This window comes from Vicugna pacos, unplaced genomic scaffold (assembly GCF_048564905.1).
Source record: "Vicugna pacos unplaced genomic scaffold, VicPac4 scaffold_19, whole genome shotgun sequence".
Classification (NCBI taxonomy): domain Eukaryota; kingdom Metazoa; phylum Chordata; class Mammalia; order Artiodactyla; family Camelidae; genus Vicugna; species Vicugna pacos.
In genome coordinates this window covers 34,602,137-34,625,300 of record NW_027328740.1, presented here as the reverse complement: position 1 = coordinate 34,625,300, position 23,164 = coordinate 34,602,137, and the positions used below count along the sequence as shown (strand labels likewise).

Here is a 23,164-nt window from a genome sequence, read left to right as displayed (position 1 = left end):
ACTACATGGGAATCTACATTACATCTAAAAATAAAAAGTCTATTATTTTAAAGAGGCTATTGAGTTTAAATCAGCTCACCATCTGAAATAAGGAACACACAGTACAAATAAGAGAATGCGCAGCCCATGAGATGCACTCAGTAAATATTCCCACTGAACCCACTGGTCCCTCCAAATTCAGAGCATGAGGATGTGTCCTCGTGGCCAGAGGCCACTGCACCTGAAGCTAAAAAAGCTAATGGTCCCCACTTTCAAAAGCCCCTGCCACCAACCTAGGTCTAATTTTGTATTTGTAATTTTTTTTCTTTTTATAAAATAGAAATCCCCAATTGCATAGCCTTCAGGTCACCAAAACCTGACCACAGAGATCATGATGGCAACCCTCCTTGGTGAAACAATAAAATGAAAAGCCATTTCCACAAGACCTGTGTGTAAATCTACTAGGGAACTTCATCCTGGACTGAGAGGAAGAGGACTGGGGAGGAGGGGGCAATCTGAGGCACACAGACCCATGGGCCACCTGTCCCACGATGGACATTACACTCAACCCTCACACTCCAGGAACTTCAAAATACACACAGACAGAGTGATGTGGACAATATATATGTATTTTTAAAGAAATTCCGACTCTCTAGCAGGTCTTGTATCTACCGAGACACAAATGGCTTATGTGTATAATGTTTCACAAAAGCCTTAAAACATTACCACCCCAACTTGACACATTAAGAAACTAGGGATAGAGGTTTATCACATTGTGCAAGATTAGAGAGATGCCACATCAGACACTGTATTTAAACCCAAGCCTTTGCTCCAGTGCTCACACAAGAAAGTGTGACATACTGCCCCTTTCCTGCCCTCTCCCTGCAATAAATCTCTGAAGAGTCTTTTCTGTGCCACGTGGAATCACAATCACATCAATTTACCACAAAGAGCTATGTGACTCCTTGGAGGACGTGTCAAAATCTAAAGGGTTGTGATGGGAGGAGAGATTTGAATTTTCTGTTTCTCAAAGGAAACATGGCTTTAAAAGAAACTGAAAAGCACTTATCTAGTCTAAGCCCTCATTGTGTAGAGAAGGAAATGGAGGCTCAGAAGAGATGAGGAAAGGGACTTATTAACAAATATTGCCTCAGTGCAGCACCAAGCCAGCCCTGGGCCCTTCTGGGGGAGTACCTGGAAGGCCCAGGAAAATGATTGTTAGAAAAAGGAAAGAGAAGAAGCATACAAGGCCCTGTCTCTACACCACCATACCATGAAGTTCCACCAAATTATCCAGTATTGGGTGCAGCCAAAATTTAGGTGGGCTAAAGAGGTTATAGAAACCTGGAAGTCTCAACCATAGTGGAAATTCCAACATTTACTGTTTTTTTCCAAGTTCAAGCATCAGTTCAGTGGGCGCTCCATACGAGGGACTACACGAGGCCTGGAGTTCTCCCAAATACAGATCTCTATTATCACGTGTGCAAACCACACACAGGCCCACCAGAAGAAAAACGCCCACACATAAGATGGAACTACTGAAACAGAAAAGAGCCAACCAGCATATATTGCTAGCAAAAACGGTGCTGCTAGAAATAGACTCATGGACATAGAAAGCAAACTGTTGTTAGCAGGCAGGAAAGGGAGGATTAACAGATACACATTAATAAATATAAAATAAATGACAAGGACCTACTATATAGCACAGGGTACTATTTTCAATTTCTTGTAATGAGTTGTACTAGAAACAATCTGAAAAACATTTATATACATATGCATAAGCTTATAACTGAATCTCTGCTGTACATCTGAAGCTAACATGGTAAATTTACAACACTTCAATAAAAAATAATTTTATATAATAAGTAAAAATAAAAGCAACGCCATAAAAAAAAAAGTAAAAGAACACGGTAATCCCCTTAGCTGTAGGTGGTGGAGAACTCTGCAAGCACCAAGTCCACTCGAATACTCCAGCACTGGCGGTCTCTCATTCTAACCATCAGAGAATCACTTGGCTTCTACGAGGTTACTTTTCTCTTCAGTGAAAGGCTACAGTTCCATCTAATGATGTATTGAATCTCATCATTCACAAACCCAAGAATTAATGAGGATTTCCCATAGGCCTGGCTCTGGACAGATGAAAAGATAGGGTCCCAGATATATTCATGTGTAGAAGAAGTTTATGCCATAAAGACATTAATTCTTCCTGCTTTGATAGACAGATTCATTGCAATTCTGATTAGAATTCCTCCCAGATATTTCATGGAATGTAACAAGTTAATTTATGGTCAGGAACAGCCAAGAAACTTCTTTAGAACCACCACTGGGAAGGGGTGGATAGGTCATGCATTTCAACTGGTCTTTCTGATGTGATGAAAACGTTCTGGAATAATAATGGTTGCACAAATGTGAATATGCTAAAAGCTGCTGAATTGTAACATTCAAGTGGGTGGACTTCATGGTGTGTGAACAATATCACAATAAAGCTGTTATATGAAAAAATCCTTCTTGCCAATTATTTTTCCCTCTATACTACTAGTCTGTCCCACAATTTAAGTAAAACAAACAAACAAAAAAAAACAAAACAAACCAGATTTTGCCAGGAGCTCTTTAGGAGTGCAATGTCCCTGGGTCTCCAACGCCTCAGGTTGTGCTGTTCCTGTTAACACACAGTAGCTGGGCTGGACTAGTTACGGACTATAAGTATCTTTTTAAGATCGACGGTCTCACGTTTCACCCTGGGAGAGTGAATGATGGAGGATGAGACAGCCTCATGCCTTCAGCTCATTTTTAACTGAACCAAGCCCTGCTTTCACCACTGTAATCCCTCTCAGTATAAAAACATGTGACATCAACAAGCACCGCCATCATAACACCTGAAAGTGTTCAAGGTACTTACCTGGGGCAGAAATCCTGATCAAGGAGACAGAAGCTCCCTCAGCACTGCCGCTCCCTTTTCCCGACTCCACCAGGAGAAGCTGGGAGTTACAGCCGCGGGCTCTCAGCCTGGGGAGCAGCGCCCACGCCGCTAATCTGGACCTCAGGGATCGGGAAAGGGAGAGGAAGGCAGCCCCGGGGTCGCGGGGCAGGGAGAGCGGGGTGGGGGACGCGGGCTGCAGCCCCGCTCGGAGGCCAGCCCCAGCCCCAGCCCAAGCCGCCCGCCCCGTCCGGGTGTGCAGACCCCGCCCGCCCGGGACACAGCCCGCCCAGTGGTGGGGACGGGTCGGCGGCCTAGGAGAGGAAGACCGGGAGGGGAGGACTCGCCGGCGGGAGAGGGGAAGCGGACGCCAGCCGCGGACTGAGGGGAGCCCGGCTGGGTCAAGAGGCGGCAGGGGCACACCTGGCCCTGGGCAGCTGTGGCCGGTGCGCCGGGGCAGGTGGCGCGGGCAGAGGGGTCTGGCCCGAGCAATCGAGCTGAACACACGCTGACTGGCGCCCTGGGGGGCTGTGACACGCCGACCGCCCTCCCGCAGCCGCCTCACCCCTTTCCCGATATCCCCTCACCTTGCACTTCCACAGCCAGAGGCCCCGGCCCCAGGCAGTAGCCAAAGGCCTACAGGGCGACAGAGCTGAGAAGCCATTGGGGCCGATCCCCGGCTCGGAGCTGGAGCTTCCAACCCGCGGTCCAGCTGGCAGCAACTGCGCATGCGCAGGAGGGCCAGCGATCCGCTCTGGGTCCTGAGAGGGAAGGGGAACCGAGGGAGGGAGAATAGGGGAGGAGGAGGGGAGGCGGGGAAAAGTGGAGGGAGACACATGGACAGGAGGAGCAGAGGGAAGGCAGTTATCTGGAATTGGGAGGGGAGTAACAGAGATGGGGAGAAAGCGTTTTACCTCTTGTGGCACCCCGAAGGAGGCAGCAGTCCTGCCTATACACCCTTCTCTTACCCGTCATTGCCCACAGCTCATATTTTACGTCCCTGGCCCAGCCCTCCAGCTAAGGTCTCTGCAGAAACCCTACAGGTATCATACCCGTTGCCCCCACAAGGAGCTAGGTTTACTGTTGCTCAGGGAACCAAGCACCCGCAGGTGTTGTTTCTCAGAACTACCTTGGGAAGAGTACATATTCCCCTTTTACACGCTGGGAAACAGGCAGGCACGATTTCTGCCTTAGCTCCACTGTCCCAAATGTTGGGCTGGCAGGGAGCGGGAGGTAAAATGTCAGAGCCCCAGAAGGAGCAGACTGCCTGAGTGTTGGTGTAGAGTCCCCATCCCTCCTGGGTAAACCATACCCCAACCTCGGGGAATAATCAAGGGCTCACCGTAGGCCCCTGTGTGTGGGAGAGCTGCCCTCAGTCCCAGTGTCCAACTTGCTAGGTAGGTAGAAGTGTTATTGAGTCCAAATTCATTCTCCTCAGTGCAGGACAGGCCAGTAAGTTGGGAGACCAAGTGTTGGGGCATGGAATAGCAAGTTTCTGTAGACCTAGATGGCAAACTAATGTCCTGGAAAACCATCTCCCCAAGTCAGAATTCAGACTGCTTTCCTATGTGCTTGGTTTTTGCAAACTTCTTGGTGTAGGAATTCCTTCTTGTTAGAATCCTTTGTTCTTGCAGCTATCTCCCTGGGTCAGATCCCTGTAAACCTCCAACAAAACAAACGTTATTTTCTATTCTGCAACGTGTTATCTTTATATGATTGGAAAAGTGTTAAATACCCTTAAAGGTCAGAGCCTTCAGAATAGGCTCTCCTGTATATTTTAGGCTCTAGGCAACATTGTTTTACAAGCAAGAAGAAGCCTAGGAGACAGAGCACAGGGTTAAAGTCAAAGGAACAGATCTAATATGGAGTCAGATTTCTTCTTTTCTATTACTGTGGCAGAAGCCACTTGAGGATTTAAATCCCTTAAAGTTAAAAATAAGTAAAACTTTAAAGGAATTTACATACATTGGTGGGAACTTGCATAGCATATCTGGAAAAGCACACAAAGGATTGTAAACATTGGCATCTCCAGGGAGGCATGTAAGAACAGAGGATGAGGGAAAACTTCTTTCACTTGAGTATTTTTTGCTCTGTTTGAATTTTTTTAACCATATGCATATATTTCTTTTTCAGTTAAAATAAATGTGTAATGGAGCAAAGGAGTAACTAGCTCAGCAAATACAGCAGCCATAGACTCACTGAGTCATCATTTTCGATTTAAGCCAGGAAGCATTGATTGTCTCTCTCCTATGTGCCCAGTGCTGTTTTAAAACTCTTTTATATATTTTTTTAATAAAATAATAACATGCTATCCCTCACCCCTGCTCAGGGCTGGTGGGAAACCAACTGAGTTTTTATTGAGTTGTTTTCCAAGGAGTAGAGATGAGTTATAAACAGAACACAACTTCAGGGCAAAACAGGCGGACTTGTTTTCCAGCAGGCCAGATAGCGATGACGGGTTTCAATAGAGGTGCACAGAGGCTGAGAGAGAAAGCCTCCAGGACCCTACAGAAAGCTGCCCACAGTGCCTTCTCCATGGCACTACTGAAATAGGAAAGAACAAATCTGACTCCATATTAGATCTGTTCCTTTGACTTTAAACCTGTGCCCTGTTTCCTAGGCTTAGTCTTGCTGTTTCTGCACCTTTTGTGAAACAATGTTGCCTAGATCCTGAAATATACAGGAGACCCTATTCTCAAGGCTCTGACTTTGAAGGATATTATCACTTTTCCATTCGTATAAAGATAACAAGATACAGAATAGAAAATAACATTTGCTTGTTGGAGGTTTACACGGATCTGACCCAGGTGAAGAGCTGCAAGAACAAAGGATTCTAACAACAAAGAATTCATACACCAAGTTTGCAACAACCAAGCATTCCCGCTTCCCCTTTTTAATATAAGAAGAGCCTTAATTCTGACTTGGGATGATGGTTCTCCAGGACATTGGTCTACCATCTTCTCCGCTGGCTTTACAAATTAAAGCCGCTATTTCTTGCCCCAAATCCTTGTCTCCTGATGTGTTGGCCTATAATGCACGAGTAGAACAAGCGTGGACTCGGAAACACAAACATACATTGAAAGTACGCATTTGGTATATTAAATGACCTGCTTCCACTCGTATTCCTGAGGTTTTCTTCTCTTGACCACTCCTACTATATTTATGAAAAACCTGTCATGTGGACACATTTCCTTCTCTAGCCACTACTCTTCCATGTAAAAACTGATGCCAAGAAGGCAATGGAAGTTGCTAGAAGGTATTACCTGGCCAAAAAAGAGCAGAAGTGGGTTCTGGCTGATGTTCAGGAGCAGGCCGGGGCACCTGACAAGATGTCATAAGTACGGATAGACAGCTGGGCACCAAAGGAGAAGCTTCTAAACTTCCATGAGGGAATTGTTGGATAGGAAGGAACAGTCCCAGACTATAGCTCTGATCCCACCACGAGCTTCCTGGGCAAGGCTGGGCAAGTCATTTAAATTCTCTAGACCCATGCTGTCCAACACGGGAGCCACCAGCCACATGCAGGATAATGATGTTATTCTGTAGCCAGACAGAATTATAAATAAACACTTTATTGCAAAGGGTCAGCAGGTATAATATTTAAAAACATTATTGGTTATCTTGCCCTAACAAGTTATTTTTGTATGTCTAGCTTTCTGTGGGTTGTAATGCCTGCAACTAATGTTTCCCTTACAGTGAGGTATTTTGAAATTATAAGTTACTGGACACAGTACACTCATATCACAGTTGAAAAAAAACTGATCTAAATAAGCAAGGTGATCTGACTTAGTAGTTATGAGCATGGGCTCTGGGGCCAGCCTGCATAAGTATTAATTCTCACTCTCCCTCCAGGGAGTTCTGTGTGAATCTTGGACAAATTATTGTTGCTGTTGTTGTTGTTGTTGTCATTGTCATTGTTATTATTTGTGCCTCTTTTTCCTTACCTTTTAAATAGCGAGGAAAATGTAGACTCTATCCCCTACAGTGTTGGCAGGATTAAATGAGTAAACGTCTGTGCTGCCCACTTCCCTGGGTTTCAGCATTCTCCAGGCAATCAGTGCCAAACGCAGTGGCATTCTCCACTGTCTTCGTCAGTCTGGGATTCTGTAACAAATTACCGTGTGTCGGGTGGCTTAAACAACCAGCATATTCCTTATGGTTTGGAGGCTGAGGCTTTCAAGGTCAATGTATCTGGGAGAGGATTGCCAGCTCGAAGATGGCTGTCTTCCCACTATCTTCATGGCCCAGAGAGGAGAGAGAAGCAAGCACTTTGGGGCCCTGTATAAGAACACTAATACCATTCATGAGGGCAATACTCTCAGGACCTCATTTTATCCTACTAATCACCTCCCAAAGGCCCCGCATCCTTATATCATCAACCTGGGAGATGAGGTTTCGACATATGGATTTTGAGGGGATGCATTCAGTCCACACATCGGCTAACTCTCCCAAACATGCAGTCATCAAACCTGTAGCTAATTTCAAAATAATGTTTATATCTCTCTGCCCATTTCCATTCCTACATCTACTAACACTGAAGCCCTGCTACATTTTATTTCTTATTTTCCTTGTAGAGGTTTAACTGATTCCTCTAACTCCAAGGATTCGCTCACTCCAGTCTGCTTGACAGCCCTGCCAGGTAGGACTTCCTTAAAACACCTTCCCACTTCACCTGGTTGTTTTTTAGGTGTAAATGTCAGAATTCTCTCCACACCCCATCCTAGACCTTTAATCCCTTACACTACCGCTCACTATGTTATTTTCCTATTACCACTGTAACAAATTCCATTAAGCTTAATAGCTTAAACCAGCACAGACTTATCAGCTTATGGCTGTGGATGTCAGAGATCCAACACAGTTCTCATTGGGATAAATTCAAGATACCAGCAGGGTTCCTTCCTTCTAGAGGGTCTAGAAGAGAATGTTTCCTTTTTTTTTTCCAGTTTACAGAGGTCACCCACCTTCCTTAGCTTGTGCCCCTCAACTTCCTCCATTTTCATGGTCAGCAGCCTTTCTGAACATTGCTCCATCGCTACACCTCCCTCTGATTTTAAACTCAGCTGGGAAATATCCTCCATTTTAAGGACCCCTGTGATTACATTCAGCCCACCTGGACAATCCAGACTACTCACCCTATTGTCTCATCTCAGGATCCCCTTGTCCCATCCCACTCAGGCAGTATGTATGTGGCTGTGACATTCACCTTGTGTAACATTTCCTCATGAGCAATTTATGGTTCAAGGCACTTATAAGTGACTTTTTGTTTTTCTTCCTTATCCTTTCTACATTCAGTTTGTCTGGTGAAATTATATGAATCCTTTTTATTTGTGCCCCTGCACTAATCTATAATAATGTATCATGGGTTTAAAGGCTAACTAATAGACAATTTAGGAGACAGAAATCCTCTAAGATTTTTAATCCTAAAATATCTGTCATCCCTTTTGCCATGTACAGTAACATGTCACAGGTGGCTACCCTGTGGCCAGGGAGGGACATGATTCTGCCATCACACTCCCCTCATTCTCACCAATGTGCTGATCAACTAACCAAGGATCTATGCTCTCCAATTCACTCACTTCCTCCTCCTTTCCATTGACTATCCTGTTCCCACCGCTTCCTTCATTCACCACATCAGGATTTCATGACCACATTCTCCCCTAAATGAAATGGGTATCTTGCATCTAATGTCTGACAGCTGTTCTTATTGTATATGCACACACTGACCTACACATAATCCCGTCCATCTCTTTATTTTCCTAGAATCTTCCAGAAGAATCAGTTCCATGATGATGATGATGATACTGACAATGATGACAGGGGCCTCTCAAGGATTCTGATAAAGAGGGAATCGATAAAGGGAGGGAATCATTGCAAAATTGCCCCAGAAACAGGCTTAAAGGTAAATAACTCTTATAGTGTTTAATGAAATTGACTAATATTTAACTATTTTTAAGACTTTATATCACTGAATTTAAAATTTTAACGGGAATTTTCATTCACCACTAACCAAGATTCAACTCTGGGACCAAAATCTAAGGATTTCTGTCTTCTAAAAAATTGTCCACTAGCCTTTTAAACACGTGATCCTTTTAAAAAGTTTAGTGCTGGGCTGAAAATAAGCAGGATTCATATAATCTCACGAGACACAGTGAATGTGGAAAGACTAAGAAATAAAAATAAAAAGCCATTCATAACGTCTTGAACTTTACGTTGCTCACAGGGGAAAATGTTTGCCAATGTGTGTGTCACATCAACATGACGACTGAGTGGGATGGGGAAGCTGATCTTCCTCATCAGTCATTTATGCTGATTTGTTAGATGCCAAAACAGTTTCCTCATTGAAATTGCTTCTAACAAGTATGGAAGAATTTAGGTTCTACCAAAAGCAGGCTGAACATTTTCCCCTGCTTTCAGGTCTCTGGACTGAATGTCCCCACAAGAAGGACATGATTATGTTTCATAGGGAAGTCTTCCTGAGAAGCAACAGGCTTTTCTAGGGCAGAACTGCAGGGCCCCCCATGGAGGGCTGGAGGAGGTCTAGAGGGGACACTGGAAAAATAGCAGGAGTGAATTCAGATACTGCTGCTCAGGTCGCCAAAGACAGCATTGCTATCTCTAAGGATATGACATTCTCCCAAATTTTCCATGAGTGAAGGAGCCTGTGAACACTAAGCAGGTTGTTAAGACACAGCAGCACATAATTTGCGTGACAACACAATTAGAGTATGATTTGATATTTGCAAAATAACTAGCCCATTGTTCTTTGAAACTGCAGCAGTAGCAATAGAAATAAAAAAGACTGAGCCGTCTTGGAGACAACAATCAATAAACAATTCTAAATCTGCAGAATTCCTTGACAATATTCAAGCAATGAGCTAGATGTGTGCTGCAGATACCTCTTACTGCAGGGCTCACTCCTGCAAAGCATAGAACTAGTTTCTCAGCACACAGAGGGAACCAAGTCAAGATTCCTAATCTTTTGAGATTTACTAAATGGCTGGAAAGATCAGACAAGTACATACAGGCAAATATGATTAAATGGAATCAAATAATATCAAATGTGATTTGAGCACAGACGAAAGGGAAATTCCTTTCACCTGGGATCTAGAGAGACTTCTTCAGAAAATGTGGCTCTGGAGACGGCCAAAGACATGGGTGGAATTTTGGCAGAACAGGATGTAAGGAATTTAAAAACTTATTCTATAATTCATATAAAAATTCAAAGGATCCCAAAAATCCAAAACAACTTTGAACAAGAAAAACAATGTTGGAAGACTTGCACTATCTGATTTTCAAACTTTTTTTTTTATAAAGCTACAGTAATCAGAAATTAGGGTGTTGGTGTAAAACAGGAAAATAGAATAATGGAACACAATAGAATGTTCAGAACTAAACCAAGACTTATACAGACAATTGATTCTCAAAAAGGATGCTGTGGAGAAAGGATCTTTTCAGCATGTAGTGCTGGAACAATTAGATAGTGATACGCAAAAAAAAAAAAATGAACTTTGATTCACACCTCACAAAATATACAAAATTTACCTCAAAATGGATCATAGATCTTAATAGGAAATCTAAAACTATAAAACAGCTAGGAGAACAAGCATAGGCTTAAGCTTTATGGCCTTGGGTTTGGCAAATTTTTCTTTGCTATGACACCAAAAGTATCATCTATTTTAAAAAGAAACTGATAGAGTGAACTTTATGAACATGAAGACTCTTCAATGCTCTTCTAAACACTGCTAAGCAAATGAAAAGACAAGCCATAGACAGAAGCTATTTGCAGATCATATATCTGATAATGGTCTCTCTTTGTATCTGATCCAGAATAAAGAGGTCTCAAAATTCAATAATAATTCAAACACCTGAATGAATGAGGCCAGAAAACACACTTCAGTAAAGATATCCAGATGGATAATAAGCATATGAAAAGATGCTGATTAAAGGTGTCATTAGTCATTAGAGAAATGCTTTTAAAAACCACAGTGAGATACTAGTTCACATACATACTAGAATGAATACAGTTAGAAAGACTGACCTTACAAGGTGCTGGCAAGGAAGTAGAGCAACCAGAACTGATACACACCACGAGGAATTTACAATAGTACAACCATTTTGGAAAAGTCTTTAACAGATTCTTTTAAAAAGGTAAACACCTATGTACCATATAATCCAGACATTCCTCATCTGGTGCTTTAGAAAGGAAAAGCATATGTCCATACAAAGACTTATAACCAAATATTCACTGCTATTTTATTTATAATAGCACAAGTTGTAAATAACCCATGCATCCATCAAGAAGTAAATGCAGAAAGAAATGATGGTCTATACAAACACTGCTCACAATAAACTCTTCAGTAAAAACTCAGCACTAAACAATACTCTACTATAAGACAAATAAGCTATTAATACAGCAACACAGATGATTCTCAAAATAATTACACTGAATGAAAGAAGTCAGACAACATAGAGTAGATACTGCATGAATCCATTCATATAAGGATCTTGAAAATGCAAACCAATATGTTGTGATAGAAAGCAGATCAATGGTTCCCAGGGGAAGAGACGGGGAGGGAGGGAGGGACAAAAAAAGTCAGGAGAGAAGCTTTGTGGGTGATGGGTATGTTCACTGTCTTGAGTGTGGTCATGGTTCCTTGGGGATATTCTTACGTCAAAACATATTAAGCTGTACACTTTAAACGTGTGAAAATTATTTTGCCAAGTATACCTCAAAGCTGTTTTAAGAAAAAAGGCACTTTAGTCCTGATCCACCTCAGCGCCTGATTGGAGTGACATGATCAGTCCCTCACACTGTCTGCCTAACGGGAAGGTAGAAAAGCTCTCACAGAAGATAACATGGATTTTTCATTTGCAATGTCTGCCATGTAATAAAGAATTTCTAGACATGCAACATGTCCAGACTATATGACAGATAACATGAGAATAAGGAGCATTAGACAAAGGATGCAAACCCCAGGTGATGTAGGCATCAGAGTTACCAATAAAGGCTATAAAATACTTTTAATATATTCAAGAAAATAAGGAAATGATGGGAGAATAGATAACAGGGTAGAGACTTTCACCAGAGAAATATACTGGAATGTATTTTTAGGAAAAATCAAACTGATACTCTAGAACTGAAGCTTTCAGCTCTGGAAACAGGTAAACAGAGCTAATTAGGATCCCTTTTAAGTAAAACTTTCAGTAATTCTGGGTAAAATATAACAACAAAGTAACACAGAGCTAACTATGGAAAGAGAAGTTCCCTGATGACAATACAAAGAGGACACTTAAAGCCCAGAGTGGTCATCTTGTGAGCTGATGCCACCGCACCCTGGAGGGAAGGGGTTTTCATCTGCACATAAATAAGGATACAATGTCCATGTAGGAAAAAGGGTCCATACCAGATGTAGAAGACTCTTCCTCTATATCTATATAGTCAGAGACAGAGATGTAAAGTGGCAGCAGAGGTCACAGTGACACAGGGCCCTGGGCCAAGGAGTGTGAGCACCTCTGCAAGCTGGGAAAGGTAGGATGATGAATCCCTCCCAAGAGCCTAGGTGTGGAACTTAGCCTTGGCCACTCCTTGGTTTTAGCCCACTGACATTGACTTTGCACTACTGCACCCTAGAACAGTGAGAAGATGAATGTGTATTGCTTTAAGCCACTGAGTCTGTGGTCCTTTGTTACAACAGCAATAGGAAAGGAACTCAGGAACCAATATGAACTTGAACCACAGGCTGCCTTCTGTGCTGGCAGGGAGTCCTTTGTCTCTGATCCTGGGGGAGTGTCCTGTCCTCTGGCAGCATCCACAAACTACCTCATGCTAACTTGGCAGTTTGCAGAGGGTTAAATCTTATCCCTGCACAGTTCTTGATATTTAGTTAATAAAAATGATGGTGTCATCATGGGTATTTTTCCATCTTTTAAATACCCTTCAGTCTTCTAATAAAGCTACTTCTAATTAAGAGACCATGTAAATAGTTTTCAATCTTCATAATAAATAACTGTGGTTTTATCTGGTTACTTAAATTATGAATAATAATGTTCACATTTGTAAAAGTTATTAAAATCAACATTGTTTAATGAAAATATCATTTCTTTTCGCATGAACATGTATTAACTACAAGAAATGTTCCATGCTTTCTTCTACGATTTACTGTTAGAGCCTTAAAGAATAATATTTTCCTCAAAAGATATTACGGCAAAGGGATTTCTTTTGGTGGAACTGTTCCGGCATCAAATCTGGTGCATGTCTCAGGCCACTGGCAACATAGAGATGATAGAAATTAGGAGGCATTATAAACACAGAATCATTTTTAAAGGAATTAAAAAAACTGGATGTGTGTAAACAAAGAATCAGGGAATATTCTGGTGAAATAAATGTATTTTTCAGCTTAAGCAAGACATGGGGTGAATAAATCTGAAATGAAAAAACCACCCAGAGATTAGCAGCGAGTCATGCATGCAGTGTGAATGATCAAAACCAAGTTGTTTCCAAACCAGTGTGCAGGCTTGATGCCTTCATGAATCAAATCTGTGTGGCACCAGGCCACCTCGAATACATGTTGATGAGGTATTTATAAGCCCTTCACCATCCCAAATCAAAGCCCACGCACGAGCCACAAGACCATCACCTACACATTTGGAAAACACACAACATGGTGAATAGCACTTTTCTTGTTCAGTAGCCGGTGGCAGCGAACTGTCAGCAGACAGAGATACAGGGACACAGAGGCACCTCCCCTCACTCAGCTGATAAACTTCCGTGCATCCCTGGGGACAGGATTGTCATAAAATGCACCATGGATTGATTCTCCTCCTAGGAAAGGAACCGTAGTGCTGTCATTAGGTTTGAGCAGGGGTGGGTGGAGGATCTCAGAAGAGTTGTTTCAGCACACCAATAGAATTCTTGGCCACCGTGACCACGAAAGACAAGTCCCCTGCCATCCCGGTAGGCACTTGGGCTCCTGACAAAAGCTGGGCTCAGTAAAGGGTTGAGTAGAAGGCACAGACCTGAGGGATGCCCCAGCAATAGGCAGGAGGTAGGGCCTGGTTTATACTGCTCTGGGTGTATCCCAGACTCATCCGAATACGAAATCAGAAATTTGCAAAACAGCAGAGCTGGGGTGGATCATCTACTCCAGACTCCTCACCTTACAGTTAAAAGGGTGGCAACCCTGACAGGCAAAGCAACGTGCTAAAGGCAGAGCGTGGAAGTCGCAGTGCCAGATGAAACGCAGCGTGCAACCCCCGTTCAAGGCCGCTGACTCTGACGACGGGGCCAAGGTTTCCAATGAGGAGAATAAGACAGTGTAAATACGTTGTTCCCCCTAAAACCCCAAATGTTTTTTAAAGGCACAAAAACTCACCTTAACTAGATCTCTTCTGAGGGGGCTCTCTTCTGCTTCTTCGTCTTTCTGTCTCCATTTCCCTCTCTCAGACACAAACACATTCAGTTTTGTGAAAGGGGACTTCCTTCCATACAAAGACAGACTTCACATCTTCAGAAAGATACCTGAGAAAGCACGTTTCTCAATTCAAGTCTTTGTGTGAGTTCTGGGCAACTGGCTTATTTTCTAGAACAATCGGTAGTTACAAAATCAGGAAATCATCTTCCACAAAGGCAGAGTTCTGGTCCGTGTTGATAAAGTTGGGGATGTCACATTTCATGAGTCTGTTTGGCTCCTCCTCTGGCCACCTGCTGCATCTGATGGCTTCCTGGAGCCGAATAACACTGTAAAGGGCTATGGTAGGGATACCAGCTTTGGCCTTGTCCAAGTGGTCCACTTCATTGATGTAGCAGTGAAAGAGGGACCTAGATTCGTCATTGCACTGCCAGAGAGCACCTTGGGCAGCAGCGGTCTTCCAAAGTCTGACACAAAGCTGTTGAGTCTAAATCTCTTCTCGGGAGACTCTGCATTGCTACAAAGAAAACCAAAATAAAATATCGTTCACAGTGTAGCTCGGTGACCTGAAGAATCATAGTTTTTGCCATCTACTGAGAGTAAATCCCTGCACAGAGCATGCTGACATGCACTGGAATTGAAAGACATCACTTCTGAACACATACAATTAAACCCAAGGCAAAAGTCTAAAGTGAGGGCCCATGGACCATCCTAAAAAGACATCGTTCCCTGAGAATCCTCAATATTGGTGCCTCGCACACCAGTGTTTCTCCGTGGGACACTCAGATCTCTTCATCAGGATTCGTTAAAGTGCTTCTTAAAATGCAGAATCCTGGGGTGCACACCCTCAGAGTCTCCAGAGGTAGCGACTGGTAGTCTGTATTTTCATAGCCACCAGGATAACTAAACATGCTCAGGTTTAGCACCGCAGTCTACATCGGGTCACCTGAGCATCGACAATTCTGTCTCACGGGATGGGGGGGTGCCATGTGTGTTAGGGTGCTGTCCTACCCATGTGTCTCCCCTGATTCTCAGAACTGACAGTGCTGCCCCATTGGGCACGAAATACCACCGTTTCACAATGCATACGCAGGGCGCCCAACTGAAAAACAATCAGTGATAGGAGAGGGGACAAAACTCAGCTTCCTGTTACCTTGTTTCACTTACTGTGGGACGAGTGATCAATTCAAGGGTAATAAATCAGTGAATGAGTGAATAACATGACTCGCGTTAGTCCCACGAGTGCCTGGAAGAGCAAGCCTGGGCACATTGAGAACCATAACAGTCCATCTACTTAAATGTCATCCTCCACAGATCTATGTAAAGGTTACTTCCACCCAGGCAGTGACTCCAGAAGGGCAAGAATCATGTATGAACACACTCTCAAATCCAGAACAGAACCTGACAACAATTAGGCTCTGGAGACTGTGTTTAGCGAGTGTGGAATCTCAGTGATTCCAGCTCTTACACCTTGCCTTCCCATCCCACCACACACGATATGGCCCTTATGTCCAGTTCTCCCGGGGCTGGGGCCACGGAACCCATTTATAGGACTGGAAGAATCTGATCATTTAAACCATCCCCCAGATTATCATCAAGAGTCACCTGCATTTCAGGGATCAGTAATCCCAGAAGCTTTGCAGTTCAGGCAGCTGAGGGATTTTTATATCAGCTCTGTCTTCTACTGTGACTGCCTGGGTGACATCAGACAAGGAATTCTGAAAAGCCTGAACTTTTCCTTTCAGGAATAATCTAATTAACAAATCTCGTTGACCACTCAACAAATGTGATGTGAAGATCAATAATTTACACAGGAGTACAACATTCACTAGGTCGTGGATTTAGAATCAGAGGAAAATCATTTTAGAAAGATTGACAGAATGTAGCTTTAATGCGAATTTAAGTATTCTTACCTTTCAGTAAATCATCTTCCCCTACTTATCACTTCACCCAAGTATAAAAGATGTCTGAGAACAGGGATGAGTGTGCCAGCAATCTGAGACCCAATAACCTAAAATGTCACCTAGGAAAAAGAGGGGAGTAACACATTTTTAAAAAGCATGGCGAGGATGGCGGGGCCATCCCCAACCCCAGACTAAGAAGCTCTGAGTAATAGCTTTCCTGCCTGCCTGGGGCATCAGCTGATGTGAAAATCCACCCAGAAACCTCACTGTCCAGCAGCTCTTCCATAACACAGGCTACACTTTCTCAGAATTAAGAATTGCGTCCAGTAACCACTTCGCTGAAGAATAAAGACAAAGGAGAACAAGAGAGTTCTGCCCCTCCCAAGGGAGAGCCCAGACCTCGGGCTGCATGCACTGCGCCCACCTCCCTGGAGAAGAATAAACTGGAGAAGGGCGTTCTGCGAAACTGCGGCAGCAAAGGTTGAGATGGGAACAAATTGACCAGCTGGCCAGGGACAGCCCCCTCCGTCGCTGCCTTGGCGGCTGCCTCAGCCCTCTCAGCCCATCCTGCCCAGCTCCGGTGGCTAAGCTGTCAGGGAAATTGCTTTGCGATCTGGAGCAACAGAGGCTGCCCACAGGCCAATCTGCGGAAAAGATGGGCGCTAAACCCCCAGCTCCCGAGTGACAGGCTCCATACCCCCGCCAACACCCCGACGCCCCCGCACCCTACCGCAACCCCGGGGAAATATGACCCGAAGAAGTGTGACCTGGGAACGAGGGGCAGCAGAGTCTGCCCCCACGTCAGGCCTGCAGAGAGATTGGAGCTTATCCTCCAGCTCTCCAGGGGCAGCCCCTGTCCTCTCCACCTCCTGATCTCACCGCGCCCACCTTCCAGGAGCAATCAGACCAGGTGTGGGGTGTCAGGCGAATCTTGCGCCAGAGAGGACGTCCCCAGGCCAGGTCAGGGGAGAGGAGAAGAAGTGGCCCCATTAGGCGGGGCAGCCGGCCGTCGCAACTGCCTCTGCCCCTCGACCACATCGGGCCCGTCTCCCAGGAGCAAGCTGACCTGGAGACGGGCATCCGGCTTCTTGGGCAGCAGAGGACGCCCCCAGGATTGGTCACGGGGAAGAGGAGAGCAAATTGACAGGCTCCGCGCTGCAGGTCTTCTACCCCCGCCATCGCCACCCCCGCACCTTAAAGGCACCGCCCAGGGCGCCCCTCCCCCTGCAGGCTGAGTGGGACAGGTGCGTCTGGTGACCTGGGGCAGGAGAGGCCACTCCCACACCAGGCCATCGGGGAGACGGGAGCCAATCCACCAGCTCCCCAAGGCAGCCCCTACCCCCGCAGCAGCCACCACTCTTGCCCATGACCTCACAGTGGCCTCCTCTAGGGAGCAGGCTGACCTGGAGATGGACGTCCGACGAACTTGGGACAACAGGGACCGCCCCCAGGGCAAACCATGGGGGGAAGTGGGAGCAAATGGACAAGTTCCATGGGAAAACCTGCCGCTGCTGCCACCACCCCCAAAGTACCAAGTCCAACTCCCGGGGTCAGGCCGACTAGGATACACGCGTCTCATAACACAGGGCAACAGCGACCGCCCCCAGGACAAGACGCGGGGAAGATGGGAGCAAATGGTCCGCTCCCCCGCTGCAGGCCCCCGACCACCGCCACCCCTGCACCCTGACTACCCTGCCTCCCGCCCCCAGCAGGCAAAGTGGGACAGGGGTGTCCCGGGACCTGGAGCAGCAGAGGCCGCCTTCAGGCCACGCGGTGCAGACATGGAGCTAATCCACAGTCTCCTCCGGGGCAGCCTCCCTATGCCTGCAGCCACCACCTTACCAGCCCCCTGACCGCACCGCACCCATCTCCCAGGAGCAAGCTCACCTGGAGTCGGACCTGAGGCAAATCTCCGGCGGCAGACGTCGCCCCCAAGCCAGGCCGTGGGGGAGAGAAGAAATGGAGCAACTCCCTGGAACACATCCCCTGCCCCTGCCGCCTCCGCCGCCGCCTCCCAGGAGCAAGTTCATCTGGAGACCCGCGTCCCGCCTCTAGGGCAGCAGAAGCCGCCCCTGGCTCCGCCTCCGGGGAGAGCGGAGCGAATTGATCGGCTCCCCCGCGGCAGCCTCCCTCCCCCCGTGGGTCCCGCACCTTAACGGCCCCGACCCCCCACTCCGCACTCAGCAAGCTGAGTGGGACAGGAGTGTCCGGCGACCTGGGGAAGAAGAGGCCGCTCCCAGGCCCAGCAGCCGGGACAAGGCAGCTATTCCACCCGTTCACCAGGGGTAGACCCGCTCCGCCCCTCTGCCGCTGCCACTGCCTTCTGACCTAACCGCCCCACCTCCCAGGAGCAAGCTTACCTGGAGTGCAACATCTGGCGAATCTCCGGCGGCCAAGCCCCACCCCAGGCCAGGCTGCAGGGAAGAGAAGAAATCGATCGGCTTGCCCGGGCAGCCTCCCAACCGCCACCGCCGCCGCCGCAGCCCAAAAGCATTGCAATAGCCTACCGGGGTCAGGCTGACTGCAAGGATGTGCACTTGCCTTCTTATCCTGGCCAGGTCCCTGAGCACCTCCCTGCATCCCTACACTCCCTGCACCTCTGCACCCCTGCTACTCTCTGCAATTCTGCATCCCTCCACCCCCACATCCCCTGAAATGCCTGCGCCCTCCACAGCCCCTGCACCCCTGTCACCAGTTACACTTTTGCACTGCTTACACTCCTGCACCCCTGCATGTCCCACACACCACCTCTTGGGCCTTTGGCAGAGTCTCTGCTGTTAGACCAATGCACAGTGACTCACTCTTTGCCAGTATATGATGCATCAGTGGACGTCAGGGGTTGCCTGCAGGAAGGTACATGTTCCCGGTCACTAGCCTGGGCCACTAGGGTGATCTCTGTGAGGTCACCCAGGACGGGTTCAGAGATGCTGTTCTCTGGGAAGAGAGGAGTTGAAACCGGTCTTGAGGGCAGAGCTGTGCTCACCAGGCCGTCCACGCTTCATGTTTTACACAGGGCTTCGGAGAATTGAAATGGATCCGGCCAAGTAATACCGGCCTGCTGTGAGCCCACCTCAGTCCTAGGCTCTGAGTCAGACCGACTGGCTCCCTCAATCAGGGCCCAGTTTGGGCACCTGAATGGTCCCTTTGAGGCATCCCAACAGTTCTCAGGATGAAGTCTGGCTGCTTCCACCCCATGGCCCTCCCTCCTACTGTGCTGGCCTCAGGAAGGTTCCTTATATGGGGAAGAAGGCAGCCCACACCCTACCCCACCCCTCACCTTTCTCTAACCCAGGCTGGTGCTCTCTCTGCCCCTCAGAGTCTGGGAAGCCATCCCTCTTCAGTTATGTCCCTTCTGAGATGGACTTGCTTCCACTCAATTCTAGGCGAGGATGCACCATGGAATGCACTGGGTAAGAGAACCAAAATAAATAATTTCTTCTGTGAGGTTGTCTGTTTATCTACTGGGGCTGGGCTGTGTGTAGTTTGCTACAGCTATTGGTGTGAGAGGCTAAAACAGCCTGTGTGTCCTTGTTTTCATCTCCCCGCTGTCTTTGGGTTTTCCCTAGACACTCCTGAGACATTTACTTCTGTTAGTATTATTCCTGTTATTACACACGGGCCCTACTGACATGGAGGTAAGGTGTTGGGGGAGCGGGACAGAGCAGGGCATCTGCAGTCCTGTGATTAGTTCTCATTGAGCCTGTGCCCTGAGCTGTGACCTCCACAAGTGTGTCTCTTTCCCCCCACCCCAATTTGGGTGACACAGAAGGGATTTCCCTTCTCCCAGGTTGGTTAGGCTCTGGTAAAATAATTTCTCATTAAAAAAACAAACAAAAAACAACTTCCCCCAATGAAACAGAATGTTCTGGGTGTATTTCAATACAGTTATTTTCTCCTCTCCAGGCAGGAAGCATGAGGAGTTATCCTCTGACCTTCATTCTGAGAACAGGACACGGTCCTGGATGTAAAATACATGAAAAAGAGCATGGGGCCCCTCTGACTGGCCCCCTGGAGTTGTCACACTCTGATTTCCCCACACTGAGCCTCCTGCTGGCCTCAGGGACCTGTTAAATCTGCCTGCCCCCGGGGTTCTTACAAAAGCAGGTTCTGCCTTGGGAGCTGTGACTCTCCAAGCCTGCCCGCTGTTCCCTTTGCAACCTCTCTGGGTTGGAAGCAGCTTTCCCCCTCAGTCTTCTGGGATCTAAGAAGAGCAGTGGGTTTGCAGCTCCCTCAGATTTGGTGTTATTTTCAGGACAGGAGGAAGAACTTCTGAGCTCCACACGAGCTGGACCAGAGGCTGGAATCCTCCCTTCCTCTGCCACCGTGCAATCAGTGGCTGTGGTTCTAGCCGAGTTTCTGAAGATGTGGACTTAAACACACATATCCCAGCCCCCACAGGAGCACACAGTCCCATAAATCCCCCTAGTTTCCACTGGTAACTATGGAGCCGATGGGGACACGGGTTTCGGGACCACAGAGGCCTGACTGCACGACTTGCTCCGTGGCCTATTTACGTGGTTGCTCCGGGCCTTGTCTGAAGTGGCTTGTTTACCACACCTGGTACGTGGGAAACACAAAATAAGTACTAGAACCTTCACTTTTTCTCCCTCCAGGGCCTTCAAACGTAGAAAGTAATAAGTGAACTCAGACAGCCTAGTCACCACAATGAGGTCCGTCCAGCCCGGCTCTCCTGAGTGATGGGCACTGACTTGCACCTTAACTCGGAACAGTAGGGGAACTGCCTTCCTCTAACTGGGCCTCTCCCCACACCAGGCACGCCCGCAGCTCAGACGGGGCCAGCTCCCCAACTGAGGTGTGTGCTGGTGGCTTCAGTGTGACCTGGCCCTGCCGGGACATGAACCTGCAGTGAGTGAGGTGGAGGGTCGGGTGGAGGGGGGTCCCTTCTGGGGTGGCAGGGGGCCCGGTAGCACCCCTCCCAGCCTGGTGCCTGGGGCTCCCTAACACCTCCTACAGCTCCTGGGTTGGCTCCGGTCCTGGCCACTCCACACACCCTCCCAGTATCTTTTCATTATGTCCCTTTTCTGCTTTTATCAGCGAGAAGTGGCTTCTGTTGCTTGTTCAGTGAAACAGTACATCGGGAAACCAGACTACTTCTAACATCAGTAAAATACCAACCTCGGTCAGCTCGCCGGGCAGACCGTGCAGCACAAAGGCCTGAACAGGGCTGTGCGAACGGCTTACGTGAAGGGTCCTCAGCATCTGTCTTCAGAGATACAGAAGCTGATGGTTCAGGTAAAACCTCAGGGTGGGATTGAGGAATCCAAAGCTGGTTGGTTTCAAAGGCTAATTGGTCAGACCAGACCCCTGAGCTGTGGTCAGAAGCCTGGCTCACCGTCACGCAGACTCAGCGCCCTAAGTGCTGGGTGGGGCCGGTGCTGTTCCCTTTGTAGGCTCTCGTTGGGGATTCAGTGTAGCCCCTTAAATACAGCAGAAATTCCAGCCCCATTAGCCCCCAACCTGAGTGTTCCATGACACAAATCCCGGGAGTGTTTAATTTTCATCTTTGTTTAGGAGGATGAAGGTGGTTCAAGAGAAGACATAAATTCACACTTAGTGACACAAGGTCACAGCCAGTACTTCCTCCACGGAGAGCTATGTGCTCCCACAGTGGTGGCTGGGGGCTCGGCAGAGACCCTCTGCTGGTCCCAGAAGGACTCGCTCCTCTGGCCACAACTCATGGGTTGGACAGCAGATCCAGAGGTGACAGAGCATCTTTCCTGGGAATTTGGAACTGACACATAGAAATCAAGTTCACTCATCTGGAGTTTGGCGGAGGGGAGGGGCGGTGGTTGGAAATCAAATGAAACCAGAGCATGAGAGACACTTAGAAGTGAAAGAGCGAGAGACAGAGAGACTGAGCTTGTGAGAGCAAATAGTCAGAAAGAAGGCAAACAATCAGGGGACAGAGGAATTCCAGCTCCTGACTGTCTAGTCTGTCCCAGCCCATCAATGACCCCGTGAGATGTTTAATAACATTCCAGTTTTGCAGATTAGGAAACAGGCTGAAAGAGGTGGGGGCTGGGTTTGGGTGCACAGTTAATTCAATTGCCACTGGACCCCACACTTCCCATTGCCTGAAGGCACCCTAATCCTCACTGGGACCCCTGTGGTCCCCTGACAGCCCAGCACCCTGATCAAAGGGACCCTGCGGGAGTGGGAACCCCTCTTGAGTGTGGAGAGTTCCCTGCCCCGAGATGCCATGCATCAGCAAGCTCCCGCTCACCCCAGGTTAACATCAGCCCAGCTGTACAGTCTCCCAACCCGCTTCCCTCCCTGCCAGGCACCCCCAACCTTACCACCGAGTGTACTGCAGGAATTCAGGCACAGGGATGCCCAAACCAACACGAGCCCACCGGCTATAGAAACAGCAGACTCCCAGCCCCACCTGGGTTGTGAGGGGACAGAAGGTGTCCTCAACTTTCATGTGTCTAAAACAATCTTCTTCAGCTGGAAGTTCTAGAGAAAAATAAAAGGTCCAAAACATAGTTCGGTGAGGAATTCCTCCAAGGACCTGACTCCAGTGTCTACAACCATGTGTACCTACCCCCGGAATTGGGGTGAAGGTGGATTATTGATCAGCACAACCCCTGGTGGCCCAGCTCCTTGGCTTGGCTGCCCAGAGGGGGCTGGGGGAATGGGTAAGGCCAGGGCACTCAGGAAAAGCACAGAGGACCTGACCTCTCCCTTCTGCACTCATAAACCCTTCCCCAAATCTCAAGGCATTGGACAGAGATCCGCCACAATAATGAGATGCTCCCATCTCTTCACTCACTCCTGTCGGTTCACTTACATGCTGAGCATCCACTGGGTCCCAGGACAAGACACATAGAATGGCTGATGGGACAGGCTTGGTCCTTCCCCCTGGAACCTGTTCAATCTGATCAAAGAATGATCACTCATAAAGAGTTTCTCAAAATTATACAGAGACCAAAGAC

At 47.3% G+C, this 23,164-nt stretch overlaps 1 protein-coding gene and 1 long non-coding RNA gene across 3 annotated transcripts in view; both read right to left on the bottom strand.

The window, feature by feature from the left end:
• LOC140692913 (uncharacterized) overlaps positions 1-14,545 on the bottom strand; it is a 68,900-nt gene extending 54,355 nt beyond the window's left edge. The window contains exons 1-5 of the mRNA XM_072957122.1: positions 14,269-14,545; positions 6,841-7,000; positions 6,160-6,436; positions 3,484-3,764; positions 2,879-2,957 (exon numbers count right to left, since the gene is read on the bottom strand). Coding sequence (XP_072813223.1) covers positions 2,879-2,957; positions 3,484-3,764; positions 6,160-6,232 — 433 coding nt within the window. The 5' untranslated portion in view covers positions 6,233-6,436; positions 6,841-7,000; positions 14,269-14,545. The remainder of the gene's footprint in view (positions 1-2,878; positions 2,958-3,483; positions 3,765-6,159; positions 6,437-6,840; positions 7,001-14,268) is intronic.
• A 26-nt stretch (positions 14,546-14,571) lies between these two features.
• On the bottom strand, positions 14,572-22,589 carry LOC140692929 (uncharacterized). Of its 2 annotated transcripts, XR_012068563.1 has the most exons (8): positions 22,526-22,589; positions 21,345-21,432; positions 19,486-19,614; positions 19,010-19,142; positions 18,569-18,622; positions 18,096-18,290; positions 16,218-16,327; positions 14,572-14,821 (listed from the first exon to the last, which is right to left on the bottom strand). It is a non-coding gene; the product is annotated as an uncharacterized lncRNA (long non-coding RNA). The 2 variants fall into 2 exon arrangements; XR_012068564.1 differs by lacking the exons at positions 16,218-16,327; positions 22,526-22,589 and having other exon boundaries at positions 14,581-14,821; positions 21,345-21,489.
• Positions 22,590-23,164: the final 575 nt, after the last annotated feature.